Here is a 20,091-nt window from a genome sequence, read left to right as displayed (position 1 = left end):
TATGACCAGGATTAAAGCAAGTATTGGTACTTATGACGCTGTTGCCAGGGGTCCAAGTCCTGCTGGAAAATGAACACAGAATTTCCATTATATTGCTGCACCCATGGACGTAATTTGGGGGGGGAACGAGGGGGGGCATATCCCCTGCAGTTTTTCAAACGTGCGTTTTTGTCTCCTGCACATTTTCCTGTCCAAAAACAACGTTACGCTACAGTACACAGACATTCGTCGAGCACTAGGACCAAGTGGAAAACCACAGCCTAAGCTGAAGCCCGCTTCCCTTTAGACCGCCCACAAGCTCCTGATTGGTCCACCATCTTTATATCAAAAAATAGGTCCCCCCACTTCTGAAAACAAAATTTCGTCCATGGCTGCACCAAAAATGTAAGGCTCCTCAGAGCCTACGTCTCTGCATAAACACCTGTATTTTATTTCAGTGTTAAATTCTGTTAAAAATTGATGATTTTCTTTATTCAGACCCAGCTGATTTTCAATTGGTTACCCCTGTACTAGAGCCTATGATTATGTTGCTTTTGTTTTGTTTAAGACTAAAACCTTTTCCCTGAAAGTAACCAAGCTTGCCTTTAAGGCCTCTATGAGTGGGAGCACTCAGAAACGTTAACATGTTGACCGTAAGAAAAGGAAATGAGTCATAAACACTAAGAGGAGAACATTCTAGCTGCCAGCATAGATAACACTCCTCCACTGCTACATACTGATACTTAGATTTTCACCATGCAAAGCAGTAAGTGTGGAGTCAGAAGAAGGTGGAGGAGGCTGTGACACTCTTGGCCTTCTCACATCCCTGGAGGTTTTCTGAATGACGGCACCACTCCCTCTTCTTCCTTCCTCTCACTAATTTAGCCGTGGAGAAAAAGGCCACATATCCTCCCAGTCTCTCAAACAACTGATCTTGGAATCTGCTGGTTTCTCTTCCCTCTCTTCAAGTATCTCAGATGAAGCCTCCTTTATTTGTGTCAGAACGGCCGCTCCCACGCTGTTGATGAGATGCCTGCTGTGTTATTCCTCCCTGACTGACCTCTGTCTGTCCTAACAGGCGCAGGCCGTCACTCTGACAGTCGCTCAGGCTTTCAGAGTGGCGTTTGAGTTCTGGCAAGCCACCAAGGAAGGTACGTATGGTTGCCCTCGACAACTTCCTAATGATAAATGAGTGAAAAACCCTTCATTAGGGACACATCTCCTTCTTTATTCCGAGGTTATTTAATTCAATTCAGTTTAGTTTCAGTTTTGATTGCATTGGCTCATTAACTCGAATGCAATCGCTCACACTAAGCATGCTTGTAGCGACAGTGGAGATGAAAACTCCCTTTTAACAGGAAGAAACCTCCAGCAACCACCAGGCTCAGTGTGAGCGGCCATCTGCCGAGGCCGACTGGGGTTCAAGGAGACAGAAGCAGAGATATCATGTCAACTCGGAAAAACTTGGAGACTAGTTAACCATAGAACAGAGAGTCATTTAGGCTATGATTAGGTCTGGACTAAAATTTAAAAAGTATGGAAAGACATTCATGGATCAAACTTCCTGATTTAAGCTGTTGTCTCTTGTGCATTAAAACCAGAGCAATGCAAGTGCTAAAATGTCAATATTCTATTCAGCTCTAGGGGTTTATTTATTTGTTGCTCAGTGGTTTGTAGCCTAAATAAAACTCTTTGCATTGCTTTGATTGCTCTTCTGCATGAGCTATTGAAAGGAAACTATTTCACAATGGTGCTGAAAATCCTATTAGTGTTTATCTTTACCAGGTTCTCATACAGATACATTTATCGTATTGCATTTGCTTCAGTTCACTGATTTTTGCAGGCCTGTGTAAATGCACGAGTGTCTTCAGAGCCCCAACCTCAGCATTTCATTGAGGTTAACGCCTGGTTTCCAGTTGTTTTAGTTAGTTTTATATTGTTTTAGGTGTTCTGTTGTTTCTGCCGTAATAATCTCAGTTTAAGCTCAGCTTCAGCTGTTAAAAACAAAGCCTCATCTTTGTCTCTAGATTGATTTGGATACAGACTTGTTCCAGGGGCAGAAAATAAGCCCTAAGCATCCCCCCTTCACCACCGTGCTGAACAGTTGGAATGAGTTGGTGTCAGACAACATTGTTTTTATTTTATATAATAGTTCAGGTTTTTTTAGACAGCATACTGAACATTTCAAAGTTTAAGCTGATTTAAGATGTCAGCTCTCACTCGAGCATTTTCAATACCGGGTTTTAAAAAAGCAAATAAAAGACAAGAACAACAAAATGCATTATTATCAAAGCAGGAAATGGAGGCATTAATCCTGTCCTCCTTTAGTAGCTGATTCAGTTTGGCTTTAAAATGATTCCTCTCAGGGTTCATGTTTCCTTCTTGCAGTGAGGCTTCCACTCCTCAAAGTAAAGGCTGCTTATCCCACAGACGTCCTACCCGACCTCTGCTAGCCTATTTCCACTAATTGCTCTAAGTTACTAAACCAATAGTTTAAAACGGTAAACAAATGGTTAACGGGTCCCTGATGAACCAGTGCCTTTTTTTATTTAAGAAAAGAGCTCTACTTTAAACCATTTAAAGCACTTTAACCATCGGGATTTTATTTAATGGGCCAGCTTTTAAAGTTTTTAAGGAGGAATATCCAGCATTAATGATCTGTCAGGGTGGTCTCTGAATTATCTTTCTAACTAGGCATTGATGGACTTTAAAATGTTTAAAATTTTAAAACCCTGGGCGTCCTTTGGTGGCGCAGTGGTTGGCGGACACGACCCATGTATGGAGGCCTTAGTCCTCGAAGCAGCCGACCTGGGTTGGAATCCGACCTGAGGTCCTTTGCCGCATGTTTCTCCCCCTCTCTCATACCGCCTTTTCTTGTCAGCCTACTGTCCAGAGCCACTAGTGCTGTAAAAACAAAAAAACCCTTTAAAAAATTAGACAGTCTCCTTGTTTTTAACTGTTAAAATGTCAGAATAAAAGCTTTCAACCACTTTGTAGAGGTGACATTCAGATCTGGATATAAAAAACATTGATTGAATGTCGATGTTCCAGCGAGTGAAAACACACAATTCATTCCTCCTCCTCGTACATTCATGCATGTTTTATGTCAGTCTAGCTGGAGCTTTCATATTAAGCAGCAGACAGTCGGAGTTTGGCTAAAAGCAGCAGCTCAGTCCTTTTCCTGAAGCCTAGCAGAGCCTGTGTGTAATTTACTGGTTGACTCTGATGTGTATGTGAGCATTTCGTTTCAGCGGCCACACCCCTCACTTTACTGATTTGTTTTTTTTTCTTATTTTTTTTGGCATGTATGTTACCGTGTTGGGCTTCTGAGTTCAGTGATTATTGGGGAGTCCGCGTTCCTATTGTTGGTCCTCATCCTGGGTAGCGAAATGCGAAAAGGCTGTTGCACGAGGGCCGTTGAGAGAAAGTCAAATAATTGTATGCCTGTGTGAGTAGAAGCTCAGCTCCATGACACATTGAATGTCAGTGCCATGGTTCCCGTCACACATGAACGCTTATTTATGCGTTTCTTTCAGAGAGGCGCGTCTGCTTTGAAGGAAAAGCAACATTTCTACCATCTTGTCTTCTGATGTGTTGATTTTAGTACATTTTTATTAATATAATGTTTTTTCATTGGTTTGTTTACATCAGGGCCAGGGTTCCTCAATTTCCTTTTCGTCTGGTGTTTTATTTTCGTCTAAATGTTTGAAAAAAAAAGGAGAATTTAATGCAAACTTTTAACTATTTCACACGCAAAATGTCTCAAATTTACCCCTATTTCATCCTCCAAACATAGGGGAAGTAAAATCAGTCTATTGCAATTAAAGTTTCTTGGTAAACGGAGCCCTAAAGCAGTCCTTTGAGTCTGGACCCCTAAGGATTAAGACGGGGAGGAAGATGAGATCCACCGTCTGGTTTTCTCCTCCTGCACCACCCACTGTGGTTCTCCTCAGGACAACGCTCATGCTTGACCCACATTCCTCCGTATTTTACATCTCCCAACTTTGTTCTCAAAGCCGTGCTGATAGAATATTCTCTATAAACATTACAGCAGGCTGGAGACAGTGTTTACAGCAGCTTCATGTTTAGTACAGCAGGAAGGGAGCTTTAAGGCCTCTGGGGGAACTTGTTATGTGTTATCATTGCTAAGCTACAGTGACTCAGGGGAATTTTTTTATTTTCTAATAAATGACGGGTGGTTATTAAATAAATAAATACATTTCCCCGCTGTAGCCTTGCAGGGCTTATAGCTACTGTAAGCAAACAATCACAGCCTGTTAAGAGAAAATAAAACACTCAGGCTATGAACCACAAAAACTATTTCTGACCAGTAAAAAATAAAATTAAAAACCTTACAGAAGTCTTCATCGAGTTTGAGCTTGGAGACAGTGTTTGTCTTCATGCTAAGAGCTTGTTTCCGGTAATTTGACCCAGACAGCTTGCATGACTAATATCAATAGAGAACTGTGTAACTGCTTTAAAAGTGCTCACTTAGGTGGTGTGAAACTAAATGCTTCTAAGAACAGTGGTGAGCTGGGACTTTTTTTTTTCTCAAAATGTAGTATTTTAAACTCCATTAGGCGTTAGAATACAGTAATGCTAAGCTGCAAATTAGTGAAAAATGACCCTAGATCCAGACCTCTAGAATAAATAAATAACTTCTCATCAATTATCTAATATAAATCTGGGTTTCCATATCCTCGAAGCTGCACCCTGCTGGTTGAAAACCACCAGTTTGATCTCTAGCCATCACTTCGTCATTATTAGCAACCATTAGTGCTTAAATTGGGTGCAGAACTGTTGATGGCTTACACTGCTGCTTTGGTCTGTTGCATTGAACAAAAACTGCTATAAAATGAGAACGACTCACTCAGGTGTGAAACTGAAGGCTGCTAATGCTGCAGGATCGATAAGAGTTGAGGATCAATAAACATTGGGTGTGTCCGAGTGTCCGCCCTAATTACTATATAGGGCACTTTATAGTAGTTATGCTATTTTAGATGAGTGTCAGAACGTCTAGTGAATGAAAAAATAGTGGACTTGAAATTTCCCACAATGAACCTTGAAAAGCATTCATGGTCATTAGAAGAGCATATATATCCCAGAATGCTTTGGGAGAGCTCTACTTGACAAATAAAGATACCAAAGGCACCGTGCAGGCAGACACGCCTGACCAACGGATAGTGATCATCTCTCCCAACGGTCAGTTAACTGAGTTCACTATAGAGTCCCCGCCCTATAAAGGGATATGGCGTAAACGTTCGGACACAGCCTTTGTTATACCTGTAGTTTTTTTAGGATATAAAGAACAAAAGTTTTTCCTTTTTTTCGATTTGTCTAAAAATGTAAGGATCTGCTTCAGTAATAAGTAAAAGAAGTAAAAATCTATTTTTTGTAGCACATTCTGGCAGCGAAAGTCCCTTACATCGTAAAAGCATTAGATTAAACAGGCTGTAAAATCATTAAACATCAATCCAGCCTTATATATTTACTATATAATATATACATATTTATGTGCATATATAATTTCAATAATTTCTTTATTATTTTATAATTGCTTTTGTCAATCTCAATTTACTTTAAGAGCACCTGAATGTTTTCTGTCTTTAATGGAAGGTATATAAACTTGTAAACTCAAAAACAACTATATTTAGATGTATATGTGAACATACAGACATTTTCAGCTAATAAAACAGATACTATTAATAAAAGAAAGTCTAAAATAAAATTCGAAATAAGCTGTTTAAAACTTTTTTTCTTTTTTTGGGTGGGGGGACTGATCTCTGTTTATTCCCTAAATATCTGTTGCTAGTACACATTGCTATGAGGTCGAAAGCCGCCATATTGGTACTCCATAGCTTCCGTCTAGTCGGAATGTAAAAAAATGTGTGCACTAAAGCATCAAGCAATGATGATTTTCTCATTTTTAGGGGCGCTTAAGAAATGACATTGCATAATCAGTATGAAGTCTATAAATCATGTAATATAACATATTATACAAATCCATCACAACAAAGTTAGTGTGTTAATGGAGCATAAAAATACTGTACTTAGATATTTAGAATATAAACTTCAAAGCAGTTTTTTTTCATCAGTATAATACTATTAGTACATTTACTGAATTACCTGTGAAATATATTCCCAGAGCCAGAAAAGTGCTTATTGTTGCAGCCAAATGCTACGGACTTCGGCATGTTTATGGTGCGGCTCCTTAAGAGTAGGGAGTATCAAGATGGTGGCAAGTGACGTCAAGTTTTCGGCCTATCGGTTATCCAGAGAATAAATATAGATCAATGGGGACAGCAGGTTCAGTTGCATCTTTGAAGTATGTGCTGCTTTTGATGTTTTTCTGTCGTAAATCGTCTTAGGCAGAGTATTCGACTTTTATATTTTTCACATGTTCAGTTGAACTTTTGGATGTTTTTTATTTTTTTATTTATGGCACCAGTGGCCCGTTTTTCTGACAGTAGGCTGACAGGAAAAGCTGTATGAGAGAGGGGGAGAGATGTGGCAAAGGAACACAGGTCGGATTGGTCTCTGTATCACATCCCTTAAGTAGTATATAATATTCAGCCAAATGAATCAGAAAGTAGGTCCTGCTGTCAGTTTCACTTTAAGTTTAGGCATCCTGGAGGCTGAGATAAGTGAATCTGTACCAGTGCAGAGATTAAGCTCCCATTGCAACATCAGTTACTGTACTATTGACTCATTGCTGCAGTATTTTGGATGCACTTTGTTCAATTCTACAACCGTTGCAAACATGCGCAGCATAGATGGCATTTGATTGCTCAATGTTTTCCACTCATCAACAACAACTAAAAAAAAACATCAAACTGTATCAGTTGAAAATCTAACCTTTCACCCTTAAACACAGCTGCTGCTGCTGCCATATTGTTTGCCCTTTAGATGTCCCCACCAGACTGTAGGAGAAAAACAATACATAATCCATCATGAAGTCAGCACGGCGGAGTGTTGTGCAAATGCATTGTCCAGCTTGGTGCTATGAATAGTCCTTTGTCCTCTGGGAGAAAAGTCTCAACCTCTGCTCAACTTTGGTGCCATTCATGCCAGGCGTTGTGTAGAATGGTGATAATCCAGACCTTAAGCTGCTTTGCAACATGAGGTGTAACAGTAGCCGTCCAGGAAGTCTGGGGACTGCTGTCAGTTCTAAGTGTTGGTGTTTAGCACTTAACCTACAGACGTCTCATCAGGATACCGCAACTAAGATTTCCTAACCTCTGACCACATGTACTGAAACGTCTGTATACTCAGCAGAGGCAGTGGGTGGGACCTCTGCTGGAGGCTCAAGTTGCTCAATGCCCAATGCTGTTTTGCATTTTTGCAAAAGTATTCATTCTCTTAAAGCATTTCTTTATTTTCTCACATTATTACCACAAACTTTTATGTATTTAATAGGGATAAAGCTAAAAAAGTAGGGTACAGTTTCGAAGCATATGCATGATGAAGTTTCACAAGTCTAAAATTTGGGAGAAAAAAAAGATTCACTGGATATGCATTTTATTTTTTGAAGTGTAAAGGAAGCAGTAAAAGTCCTGATTTTTTTTTTTTTTTGTTGACCTTCGCTGACTTCTCCTTCTTGTTCACAGAGAAAGAGAAGCGAGTAAAACCCAACTCGGACGTGGAAGGAGCCAGCAGCTCTCAGTCGGACAGCTCCACCAGCCTGGGCAGCTCGAAGGGAGGAGGTGGGGTTTTTTCGCCCATCATCGCTTCTTTCTCACCCTCCCTGTCACAGCGTTCATGTCCTCTGGGGTGGGGGGGAGTTGTTCAGCCACTTGGTAAAAATGTTGACCTACATCCAAGCCGGAGGTCAGCTGGATTCTCATGGTAAAACGTCATTAATCTGAACAGGAAGTGACAGTTTAAGGTGATCATGTTTTGATGATAATCGCTTCTGTAACGTGAAAACATCAAAGGCCGCTGGAATAAATCCCACCTCAGTAATTCCCATGACGGTAAGAGAGCTATTATCTGTTTAAAAAGAAAAAACTGAGCATGTTTGATCTGAATTAGATGCAGCCCTAATGTAGACATCTACTGATCCAGATTAAGATGATGGAGTTTGTATTTATCTGAACTGCACGGCAAAAATGAAGTGTGTTTTCTCCTAATTTGAGTAGATAAATGATATGGTTTGCCAATGGAATGAGTATTTTTACTCTTAAAATAAGATAATTAGATAATATGCACTTGAAATAAGAAAATGCAATTGTGTTTTCTTATTTTAAGTGTAAAGTGTCTTGCTCCATTAGCAAAACGTCTCTTTTACCTCCTCAATCCAAGAAAAATGCACTTATTTTAAGAAAAAATGACTTATCTAGATTCCGATTCCGAGCTCCATCCTCCGCTCAGCCAGCTGGGCTCCAGCCAGAGAGACATCTCTGTGTTAAATCCCTGCTGACACTACATGTGGCCCTAAATGTGAAACGTTTCACGACACGTGGAGATTTTTTGGGATGATCCCTCGAGAAGCAAACCTTGAACTTGCTTTTTTTTTTTTTTCTGTTAAAGGCAGAGGCCCTGCGTCAACACATTTAGACTTGTCGGGTCACCCGGTTGCCAGAGGAAAGGAATTTTCTCAAGGCAAATTGACATAATTGTACTGTAGCAAGAAGCTTTTGAGTGATTGCTGGAAAATAGGCAAAGCAATCCTCTGAAATTGAGGTTGGGGAATGCAGAGCTTTTACATTGGTACCGTTCCCTGTGGCTGATCAAATAACAGCGGCGCCGCTGAAAGGTGAGTCAGCTTTATTGATGTGACATGATACCTTCAACTCTCACTTGGTGCAGTGTCCCTCACTCTGGCTCGGATTTATCGCACATCCTGTTTATGCCTAATTGCCGGGGGATTGCTCCCGCTGGAGTATCTTCTTTCTAACTAAATCTCTGCCTCGACATACGGCTGAATGTCAAGCTTTGTATCCGTTTAAGGATATTTTTTTTTCCTTTCAATATAATATTTCATATAGAAATTGGAATACGGGGATAATTTCTCTCAGATACCAGAAACTTCAGAAACATCAGAATCAGACATTTTTTTCCCTCCTTCACCTTATTGATTGATTTCTTTTAAATAAAAACGTCCAAATACTTCAAATGAAAAATAATGATTTTGGGAAAAGAACAGAATCAAAGGAAACTGAAGACAAACTATGGAAAACTGGCACATAATGCACAAGAGTAAATAATATCAGATTTTTACACACAGAAAAATCTGTAATTTCATGAGTCTCCATTTAATCTGGTGCAGATTTGATTTATCTGACATGAAGCTAAATAGTTGCTCCAGATGGAGCAATAAATGCTTTTCAGATGTCCACAAGGTTGTAAAAGCAAAAACATTTACAGATGTTATTCTGGAAAGATGTGGAATTTGGTGAAGGAATCTTCATTGTTTCCATTTTGCACTAGGATGATTGCAAAGAAGGAAATGTGTGCATTACTGAGCAACTTTAATATTGACTCTGAAACACTGCAACAGAATGAAGTCAATCTGTGAAGTTAATTTTTTGTAAGTCACCATGTAGTCTGGCAGTGAAAAGGATTAGCAGATATTCCCGCTGGGCAGATTGCCTCTCATATTGGATTTAGTTGGTGCGGATATTAAAAACCAACCCTGATCTATGCATTATTACTGGAGCCAGATTAGTGTTCATACACATTAATCACCGGGTGTGCCATTACCAGAGGTGTCAGAGGTCTTAATGTTTATTAATCAAGTAGAAGTACAAATCCTAATGTTTAAAAACATATTTGTAGAAGTTAGAGGATCTACTTAAGCTTGTATCAGTTTTAAAGTGTAAAAGTAAAACTAATGCAGGTAATTAAGGACAGAAGCTTTACTGCATTACCCTATTAAAGGAACATTTTTCTACAATTCTGGATGAAAACTTCCTTATTCTTAATTTTCTTAGTTTTATAACTAATGGTAAATTTAACTTTGCATCATCTTGAAAAACCATTTATTTTGGAGTCCAACCACAAATGAGTTAATGTCCGGATGAAGCAATTTATTATGATGATTTTCATTTCTTTTTAATTACCAGCAGGTCATAACGAAAATGAGCTTAACTGAAACAAACCTAACTTGTCTATTTTTAAAATGTAAAGTGTACAAAGTAGAGATAATTGTTAAAAAAAAATGAAAGGAGAAGTAAACGGTCATCTAAAAAATAATTACTCTAGTAAAGTATAGATGGCCAAAATTTCTACTTACAATAGCAGCCCTTAAGAATAGTCCTTCCCAGTCAAACGCCACAGAATGGCAGCCCACTTCCCTGCAGCTTCCAGCGAAATCCCCTCCAACTTCCAGCCACTGGACCTTCTCCTGGGCGTACATATTGTTTTACTCTGACTCCTCCCTTTCTCTGAATTACAGGGTCTGACGAGGAAATTATGCTTCTCTTCAGATCTTAATGTCCAAAAGTCATGACAGAAAGAATATTTTATACAAAGATTGATGTTTAAAAAGGAATTTTAGGAGACCAGCCAAGGGCCCATCAAGGAAAGTGGTGAAATTTTGAATGCCTACTGCCGTAAATAAGGTAACAAAGTAATTGCACTTTGTTTCTTGACACCTCTGGCCATTACGGACTAACGTCATCCTAAAAGTCAGATAGGAAAGGCAGGTGGTTACCTTCTGCAGCCCACAATCCACAGATGGTTGAGCTGAGTTTCATTTCTGCTTTACTGATTCATAAAGGCCTGCTTCTAATATCGGCTCTATGTGGGATCCCTGCCCCTGATCGCTTTGAGTAAACCTGGCATGTTCTGTGTTTGCAGATGTAGCCACTGGGACTCTCCTGGAGTTGGCAGAGGGAGCCAAAGCAGCACAGACCCACTCAGGAACAAAGCAGACAGAATCGGATCCCTTTGCAGTGCATAATCACGCGGCAGAGAACAACAATACCGTTTGGGTAAGACAAAAGTAGCGTCGGCTGGCACTTCTCAGCTGCTCTGGCTCGATAAGAAGAAGAGAAATATTCTGATGAAATGCTACCGAGTGATTTTCTTCACGTGTAGCCCTACTGAGGTGGACAATAGCCTATTGAACAGAACTGGCCTTATCTTATGCATACATGGCAGAAGAGGGTGTGGGGCTTTGATAAGAGGGATGAAGGCTAGTCCTGCCTGTACGCATGTTTTACCGTATATTCCTCTAACGTCTGTGTGTTTTGTGTCTGGCAGGAACTGGAGGACGGTTTGGACGAAGCGTTTTCAAGGTGAGGAGAGCCGAGAAATTTAGAGGGTTTCATAAAAGTGAGGACTAACTGGGAACAAAGGCTTCTATTCAGGGAGAGGCAGGGTTCAGTTTGGGCTTGCCTGACAAAATAATAAAATGCAGCTCAGTTCACCTCCAGCAGGGAGGAGAGAGTAGCTCCGTTTATGGGCTGATGCTGATGTCTGACCTCACCCTGTTTTTGTCGGCTCTATTTCAGGCCCTTACAGTGATTTCCTATTAAGAAATCATCTGATACTCAGCTTCCGGTTAAATAACCCTGAAGTAACTGCAGAGAAAGACTCAGATTCCACTGTAGTAAACTCTCCAGCTTACTCTGTTTTTAACGAGCGCTCTGATTCTGCAATGTATTTGTTTTTAATATTAGGGTTTTTATTTCCTTCTTGTCCTGCTAAAGAGAATTAGATCCTCAGTGTTTGTTAACAGGCTCCATTCCAGACCCGTTATCAGGTGATTATTCGTCTGCACACACTGTAATTACGACATGACGCCGTTAGTCTCCGGCTCCTTGATTAATGAGGGCGCTCACGGTGTGGGCAGAGATGAAGCTGCACGCCGGGCCGAGTTGCGGTACATAGACTGAATATGTTGATGCTGAGCTAAGACCCGGGTGAAGGATTAAACGCAGGTTGTTGGTCCATCGATTTGGACTTTTGGAGAGGTTAATTAGGAGGATATTTGTTTACTTCTGTGGAAATCCATTCACAAGCCAGTAGTGAAGAATTTTAAGTCTTTGCTGCCATCTGCTGGTTGATTGTGTGCACTTTTTTTTTTATTATAAATGAATGAAGTTGCCTACAAAAGGAAAAAGAATGCTGTAGATGGGAGGCAAAAAGTCTTAAAACTTGGAAACAAAGTCCATTGGATTGTTTTGTTTGAATTTTAACCCTGCACCAGCATAAAAGCATTAAACTTTTTTTTTTTTACTGTTTTTCTCTTTAAAAACAGAAGCACAGCAGTCCAATGCTAAGTAGCACCTAGTTGGGACTGTTGGCCTAGTGGTTGGAGCAGTGTGTTGGTTGCAAATACCTGATTCGATCCCTACAGCCTCCACTCTGGGTTCCTGAGCAAGACCCTTAACCCCACACTGCTCCCCAGGCACCGCACGGTGGCAGACCTTTGCTCCCCAAGTGGATGGGTCAAATGCAGAGATAAATTTCTTCAGGGTTTGATTAATAAAGTTGAATTATCATGTTTATTGTAAAGTAAGATGGAAACAAAAGTTTTGTTTTTCCTCATTTTGTTAAGGATTGAAAATCTGAAAAGTGTGGCAACCCTCCTTTTCCTGCATTAAGAGTGGTTCAGGTTCTCTCTCCCCCATCTTTGTACAATTAAAAACAAACTTGTTTTTTAATCAAACTCCCCTCATTGTGGATTTAGCAGGAATGTTAAGGTTGTTAAGCTGCTGGAGGGTGGATTTTCCACCCAATTTCAGGTCTACAGCAGCTTCCAACTGACTTTACTTCAAAATGCATCTAGTATATTTAATTTGATCCACCTCCTCCTAAACTCTGAGCAGGATTTTAAGTGGGCCAAAGTAATTTAACATATCATATCAGAAGAGCATCTTCCCCATGCTTGCTGTGTGGAAAACTGTTAAACTAGACTTCTTGAAGCGCCAATTTAAAAAAATTTACTAGAAGCAAAAATGGTAGTGGCTGCTTCTACAATACATAATCTCCTTTCCCAGGCTGTGTTTTTAGGTAGGCAGCTATGGTAGGTTTGCAGCTTTGGGGTGTTGTATAAGCTAACGTTTGCATTAAGCCCCTGTCACACCTTGCCGATTTAGCCAGCATATGCCCGACGAACGCTGGCATACTTTGGATAAGTTATGGGTCAGTTTTGTTATGAGCGCACTGAAGCACGCTGGCACACGTCGACAACAGCAAGTACGTTGAAAAATTTTAAGGATGCTCAATATTTCTTGACGTATGCCCGCGTAGGCTCATATGCAGGCCATAAGTTACAGGTAAGTTCTTTGATCATTGACATACGTTAAGTGTAAGTTACTCATAAGTCGTGGCGTCTAGCTTATCCAAAACCTATGATTAACTTATGCATAACTTATCAAGAACTTATCTTCAACGCATTTGACGTGTTCCAGACGACTCCTGAACGTGTTTCTAACTTCTTGTTCTGTTTAATGGCGTATTGGCAGCGTTTTAGTATAAGAGGAGTTCCCAGGAGGAAACCATTAGTTCTCCTCCAGGCTTCATTCCCATCATAGGGTGAGTGTGATGGATCCTCCCTGCGTTCACGCCCACGGCCAACAAGGTCCTAATAGACATGACGCTAAATCTGCTGCGACTGCAAACCTTTCTTTTTTTTGTGGCAGGCGTTAAACAGCAGGCGTTTTTATGCAGACCGCGTGCCTCCGGGCGCATCACTGCCCCCCTCAGGACACTGACTCGTGATATTTCACGGGCATTACGCTGCCGTGCGTTATGCATAAGTTAGGCTGTCGTTGGACATTAGTTCTGGCCTCGTTATGAATATGCTATGTATACGCCCAAAATTGAAAAAATATATAAAGTTTAGCGTAAGGTGTGACAGGGGCTTTAAAGGTGGTTGACATGATGCAATAGTTCACTAATGTTCTCCAACAAACCCTCTGACTTCATAGAGGATGCAGATGTGATCATTATATGGCTTCTACAGAGTAGCCAGAACATTTTTATAAGGGTGGCCAGGCAATAACCAATGTACACTGAGGGGTGGCCGAAAGTGGATCGTCGCCAGAAACTTAGGGTCAATCTACACTGTTCCATCAGGAAAATTAACTAGCACAACATCCATATTCTTTAAATAAAGACAATCTATACTTTCCTGCAGCCTTTCCTAACAAATAGACGCATATATTTAAACATCCGTGCTTTGTAGATTAAAGGTATAGTGGAAACAATTCTTTCAGGTTTGAGTTTTGGGCGAACATCTTTTCCATTATTACTTACCTTCTTTTATCAATAATCATTCTGCATAAAATTGATATTTACAAGTACTAATATCTACATACATTGATTATTTAATACAATTTAACTAACATAGTTATTTATCTATGATTTCACTAAAGACTCCTAGATGTCTGCAAAGACACATAATTTTCTCTTTCCTCATATAACAGAAAATCTCGTTCTGAAAAGAGCATGAATTCTGTACTTATCATCTTTAATATTAGTACATTGATGTGCATAATTAGGAGTGTTTTATTCTTTCTTCAAGTACTTGTTAATGTATGAAAATTAAAATGATTTGAATATTGGACTTGAGAGTATTAATGCTGCCAACATCTGTATTAGAAGGGAAAAAATGGTAGGGGTTGCCACAGGGGTGGCTAACGATTGGATAAGGGGGGCCATGGCCATCCCTGGCCCCCCATCTACAGTAGCTCCACCCCTGAGCGTCTGAGCTTTCGGCACCTTATTTGAAAAGATTCATAAATCTCGTTTGTTGTGTTAAAACCTGTAACAATGAGATCAAACTTTTTTTATGTGGAAAATGACGTCGTTCAGAGAAGCCGTCAGCTGAATTAATGCCTGACTTGTGATGTTTCCTTTGCCCCCCCCCCTCAGCCGCAGTCTGGATAGCTTTGAATCCTACTCAGGTAACCGTTACCATGAATCTCCTCCCCATCATCCCACCATTCCAGTCTCCTCATCAGTGTTGAGCCACAACATTTTCAGCATTAAGCTTTATGTTTGTCTACACTTTAACATAGATGAGGTAGATTTAAGGAGCATCCAGTCACTGTGTCCACATCTTCATCTCCATATTCTTCTTGTTCTGCATCCATCAGTGTTGCACAAAATATGAAATGTGGTGTTTTGACACGTAGTTCTAACAGTTAAAATAGGCACTTAATGTATTTCAGTGTAATGAGCTGAACTCTGCAGTGATTGGTTAATTTGGGCAATCATTGTTAGGGTTTACTGTGACTCTACTGTCATAAACAGGTCGTCTTTGTTATCCTGTGCAAATTTTATTTACATATTTAATTTCCCTTTGGGATTAATAAAGTATTTTAAGTTATTTCTGATCAGTAGTACTCCAGATTTTTTTTTTCCCTAAGATTTATAAGTACAGTGTTATTAATCTAACTTTATGAAAATAAAAGCATGTTCAGTTTGTTCTGTTTTTACAGAAAAGCTTTTTTTTCTAAGTTTTGTAACTCGGTTGTTTGCTGATTTTAGCTTCTTACTATCTAAAAAATTTCAGTTCTTTAAAATATTAAAACTTTGGGTCCATGACACCAAAGCCTTTTTGGTCAAATTGAATTTTCTTTAAAACTTTTGAAAAAAATCTGATAAAAATCTTAAAGGAAAATTCCGGTTTTTAACACTTTTAGCTCATTTTCTGTAGTGTCCAGGATGAAATCGAATGATCGACACCAAAATTTTGACGATTGGTCCTGTCTCTGCTNTTGAGTCACATTTGAACTAATGGAGTTTTGGCTCACTATTTGTCACACTATTTTAATTTATAAATTCAGAAATTAGAAGGTGTTAGGTTTCAAATGATGTATCACAGATGTAATTTGGGATTACATTTCCTCAGTTATTTGCTTCTCCATTTGGGTATGAAAAATAGGCGAGGATTACTTAAACTTAGGTGGGTTTTAAGAGGATACTTCTCAGTCTAAGTCAAGTAGACTTGACTATACTATTAAGTATATGAAATATACTTAACATTTAAAAACATTTAATTACAAACCCAAATTCATACAGCTGTCTTAAACACGTCATACATTCAGCGCTACATCGTCCACATCTCAGTTATTCCCCCAAAACTCTCATTTCATCTCAGTTGTTTTATAGTCTCAACATCGCATTACGGAACTGCCCATGCACATGAATATCATGTCGAAAGCTTACTGGAATTCACGTGTGCTGGTCAGCGCCAAAGGTTGCTTTGACACTCGGAGGAATGTTTATACAGATGTTCTCTGTTTATGCCAAAACCTTTTAATATATCATCTAATTGCATACGAATAAGGCATTAGGGACATTATTATTGCTAAGACTCATACTTGACCTTCAGCATGTACTGTTTTGTTGCTAAGTAAGTATAGGGCCAAACTTTAATGTTACCGACACCGCCTGATATGAATGTGAGCTGGGAGATACAACCTTTAAATGAAACCATTAACTAACCGTTACTGAGTATCATGATTAATATTAAAAGTCAGTCAGAAGTCAGTCAGTAGTCCTCTAAACAGCCAGCTATGGATGGTTTACAATGTGAAATAATAAAACAGTAATACAGGTTATTATGCAAATTAATGGCATGTTACAATCATCAGGATTATATTTGCAGAATACAATAATAATCGATACTTGTGTTGTCTTCTTTCCTGTTTAAAAAAATCAAAAATATAGTTCTTTCACTTCAGGGCTCTGTCCTTTTAAAAGGCATGAACACAGGGTCATAGGTTCCCGCCTTCAGCATTTTGCAGGCGGAAGTGGATGGTTTGCAGTCTTGTGCCTGGGGTCACAGGTCTTTACAATCCATCCCCTCAAAATGAGTAAGACAGAAAAACCACAATTAGTGTTCTTATCAGCAAATAGCAACTAATCATAAAAAACAATATTCATATTATTCCAATCCTATTGTAGTACGTAGTGTTGGACTTATCTAATTCAAAATACAAAACCTGTGAAAGCTTCCTGTAATTGTATGTTCAGACCACAGTTTTATGAAGGTAGATTTACTTCTTTATTATTCAATTAAAAAAAAGGTTGCCTCAATCAAAAAATAAATTTCTATTAAAAAAATCTTCACGTCAATAAACAAAAAACTTTTCACAGGGTTCCTACAGCATAAGGCAAGTTAAAAGCTTTGTGTTTCGCGCTTCGCATGTGCGACTCCACTGCCTTAATTCCCATTGTTCTGAGCTTAAATGACTTCTTGCACAAAATACACCGTGCCTCATGTATGTTCCCTGGTTTTAGCCATGGAGAAAACTCTTGGCTGGATAGACAATTTTGGTTACATTTACACTTGCTCATATTTTCCAGACAAAAAGTAAATGGTGCATCTCCCAAATGTCCCGGCCGCAACAACGCTCCTTTAAAGGACCCACGGGAACCCTGTTTCAAAGAAAAAAGTATTTGAATGCAAAAATCTATTTTAGACTCAAAAAAATAAATTTGAACACTGCTTTTCTTTGATTGAAAATGTTTTATTTGATAGAAGTGCAGTCTTTTTTGTATACAGCAACTTTTTAAATTGAAGTAACATTGTTTTTTGATTGGACCATATAATGGGTAGGACATTTGTGTCTTTATTATTCGATCAAAAAGGAAGTTGCTTTAAACAAACAAACAACAGAATCAATAAAAAAAGTAACTTCATTGAAAAGATAAATGTTTTCAATCATAGAAAATAGTTTTTAAATGTAAATAAAACATTTGAAACTTAAAAAATTGCATTTGAAAACTTCTTTTAATTGTTGAAAATGTTCTCTTTGGCTGAAGGAACTAGTTTGTGTTTGGGCCATACATGGGTAGGACATTTGTGTCTTAATCATTTAATTCCCAAAAAGTTGTTAAAAAAAAAAAAAAATCAATCAAAGAAAAAACTGCAAATGCAAAAAAAAAATTACCCCATGAATAATTTTTTTTGTTTGTTTTTTGAAGTGCAAAAAGTTTTGAAGTTGAAATTTTTTTGATTGAATACTTTTGACACAAAGGTTCCGCAGTGGTATGAAGGTAGATGTGTTTCTTTATTATTCAATCAAAAAAAGGTTGCTTCAATCAAAATATATATATAAAAAGAAAAAAATATTCACTTCAATGAAAAAAAAAACTTTTCACAGGGTTCCTACAGCATAAAGCAAGTTAAATTCAAGACTTTTTAAGACTTTTTAATGCCACTTGAAATAAAAATTTAAGACCAAATTCACTAGAAACACAAGAAAAACCTGCTTGCGACAACTTAACCCAAAGGTTTTAATATAACATAAACCATTGCACTAATGTTTCAAATTTTGAAAAGCTTCGCATACAGGAAGAAAGCTAAAAACACACAAATGACAGATATATATAAACTATTATTTAACTGAATTCACAAACTTTGTTTTAGAAGGGAACAAAACAAATCAGTTTTAAAGCCACAAGAAAACCAGTGCAAAGTCTTTTTTGCATCTATTTTTCTTTGTATCATTTTCTTAGTATGTTTGATTTGGTGAAAAGTGGAGGCATTGCAGAGACAAGGGTGGAACAAAACTGAGAAATACCGGCTGTTTCTCCATAACTTGATTTTGAAGCTTTGTGTTTCGCGCTTCGCATGTGCGATTCCACTGCCTTAACTCCCATCGTTCCGAGCTTGAATTACTTCTTGCACAAAATACACTGAGCCTCATGTATGTTCCCTAGTTTTAGCCATGGAGAAAATTCTTCGCTGGATAACCAAATAGGACATTTGTGTCTTAATCATTCAATTCCCAAAAAGTTGTTTCAATCAAAAAAATAAAAATCAATCAAAAAAAAAAACTGTGCAAATACAAAAAAAAAAAACATGAGTAATTGTTTTTTTACCTGGTCATTTCTTGTTGGACCGATGCTCTTTCAGGATTTATTAAACTGCTATTGTGGCACTGGACACCTTGGCTCTGTTCTCTGCAAGACGTTGTAAAAGTCACTCTTTGCTTAATACTCAACTAAACCTTGTATTTTAATTCGTCACAGCATGGGTTCTAGGAGATGTCACCAACTGTAGCAAATGTCTTGCAGACTGAACAATTTCATCTTCGCTAAACTAAAACAAATACATACAGAAGATAATTATATTTATTTACAGAATACGAATACCTTTATTGTCACGCAATGGGTGAAATACAGCAAAACAGAATATACCACTGCTTAAGAAAACAAACTATAAATGAATTTATAGGTTATCTTAACTTCACAATAGTTTGATTTGGAAAATTGTTAGAATTATACACATTTGACACAAGGTTTAGGTTTATACACGTCTGGGCACCTCTGGGTTCATGGGATGGGGTACCGATGGAGCCTGTTTAACACGCAGAAAAACAGATCTGTCTGTTTTGTTATGTGAATTTGCTCTATCTAATCTCATACCAGTGGCCTTCTTCTGGGGCATTACTTAAAATATCCGAGATCAAATGAGACATTCAAGATGACTTTTTCCTGCCAATCATGATCCGGCTAATTGGGTTCTTCAAACACACCTTTCTGATTAGTATGGCTGGATTGAGTTATCTGAGATAACTGCACGTTCATGCATCGGTTTAAAAGGGGAAATGTGTCAATAGTAGGTAGTAATGATCAGCAACGCTGCTATTGGCTGTTCAGCACGGCCAAAGAACAGTATGATCACGTTAATACATTTTAATTTAACACAGATCTCACATTACAATAATCAGTCTCTGTGTTGCCTGTTATTGCACAGCAATTAATTATCACTTCTCCTGAGTTTATAAAAAGGCATCACTTAACTATTTTAAAGTGTAATAAAACTGCTAACTTTTATCCCTGTGACCGTTGAATCCTATAAAACCATCTTCCTACCCTTTCTTCTTCCCATTGTTTTTGCCACCTTTCCTTCATTCTTTGTTTAATGATACTTTTCATTTCTGTCTTACTTAAGTTAATCATCATATCAATAGTTTTATTTTGTGATGCTTCCTTAGCAATCTTGTCTGCAATTTAATTTCCTTGATCCCTATATGTGCTGGCACCCAAATAAATATAACACTAATACCCCTCATTTGAACTTGATATAAAACTTGTTGTATTACTAAAGATCCTAAATATATATACAAATTTGACTGAGCAGGAGTCCCTGGTGGTGCTGCTGGACTGGATGGGATGCCACACAGATGACCTTGGAGTCTT

At 38.5% G+C, this 20,091-nt stretch overlaps 1 protein-coding gene across 2 annotated transcripts in view; it reads left to right on the top strand.

Annotated features, from left to right (window-relative positions):
- Positions 1-20,091, top strand: part of ldlrap1 (low density lipoprotein receptor adaptor protein 1) — a 52,921-nt gene that overhangs the window by 28,971 nt on the left and 3,859 nt on the right. The window contains exons 5-9 of one of the 2 annotated variants that reach the window (XM_015393076.1): positions 1,058-1,130; positions 7,587-7,682; positions 10,780-10,913; positions 11,185-11,219; positions 14,806-14,837. In XM_015393076.1, the coding sequence (XP_015248562.1) occupies positions 1,058-1,130; positions 7,587-7,682; positions 10,780-10,913; positions 11,185-11,219; positions 14,806-14,837 (370 nt within the window). The remainder of the gene's footprint in view (positions 1-1,057; positions 1,131-7,586; positions 7,683-10,779; positions 10,914-11,184; positions 11,220-14,805; positions 14,838-20,091) is intronic. The other variant, XM_015393075.1, reaches the window with a different exon arrangement.

This window comes from Cyprinodon variegatus, unplaced genomic scaffold, assembly GCF_000732505.1.
Source record: "Cyprinodon variegatus isolate N-32 unplaced genomic scaffold, C_variegatus-1.0 Scaffold623, whole genome shotgun sequence".
In the NCBI taxonomy this organism is placed as follows: Eukaryota; Metazoa; Chordata; class Actinopteri; order Cyprinodontiformes; family Cyprinodontidae; genus Cyprinodon; species Cyprinodon variegatus.
This window is presented reverse-complemented; position numbering and strand designations above follow the sequence as displayed.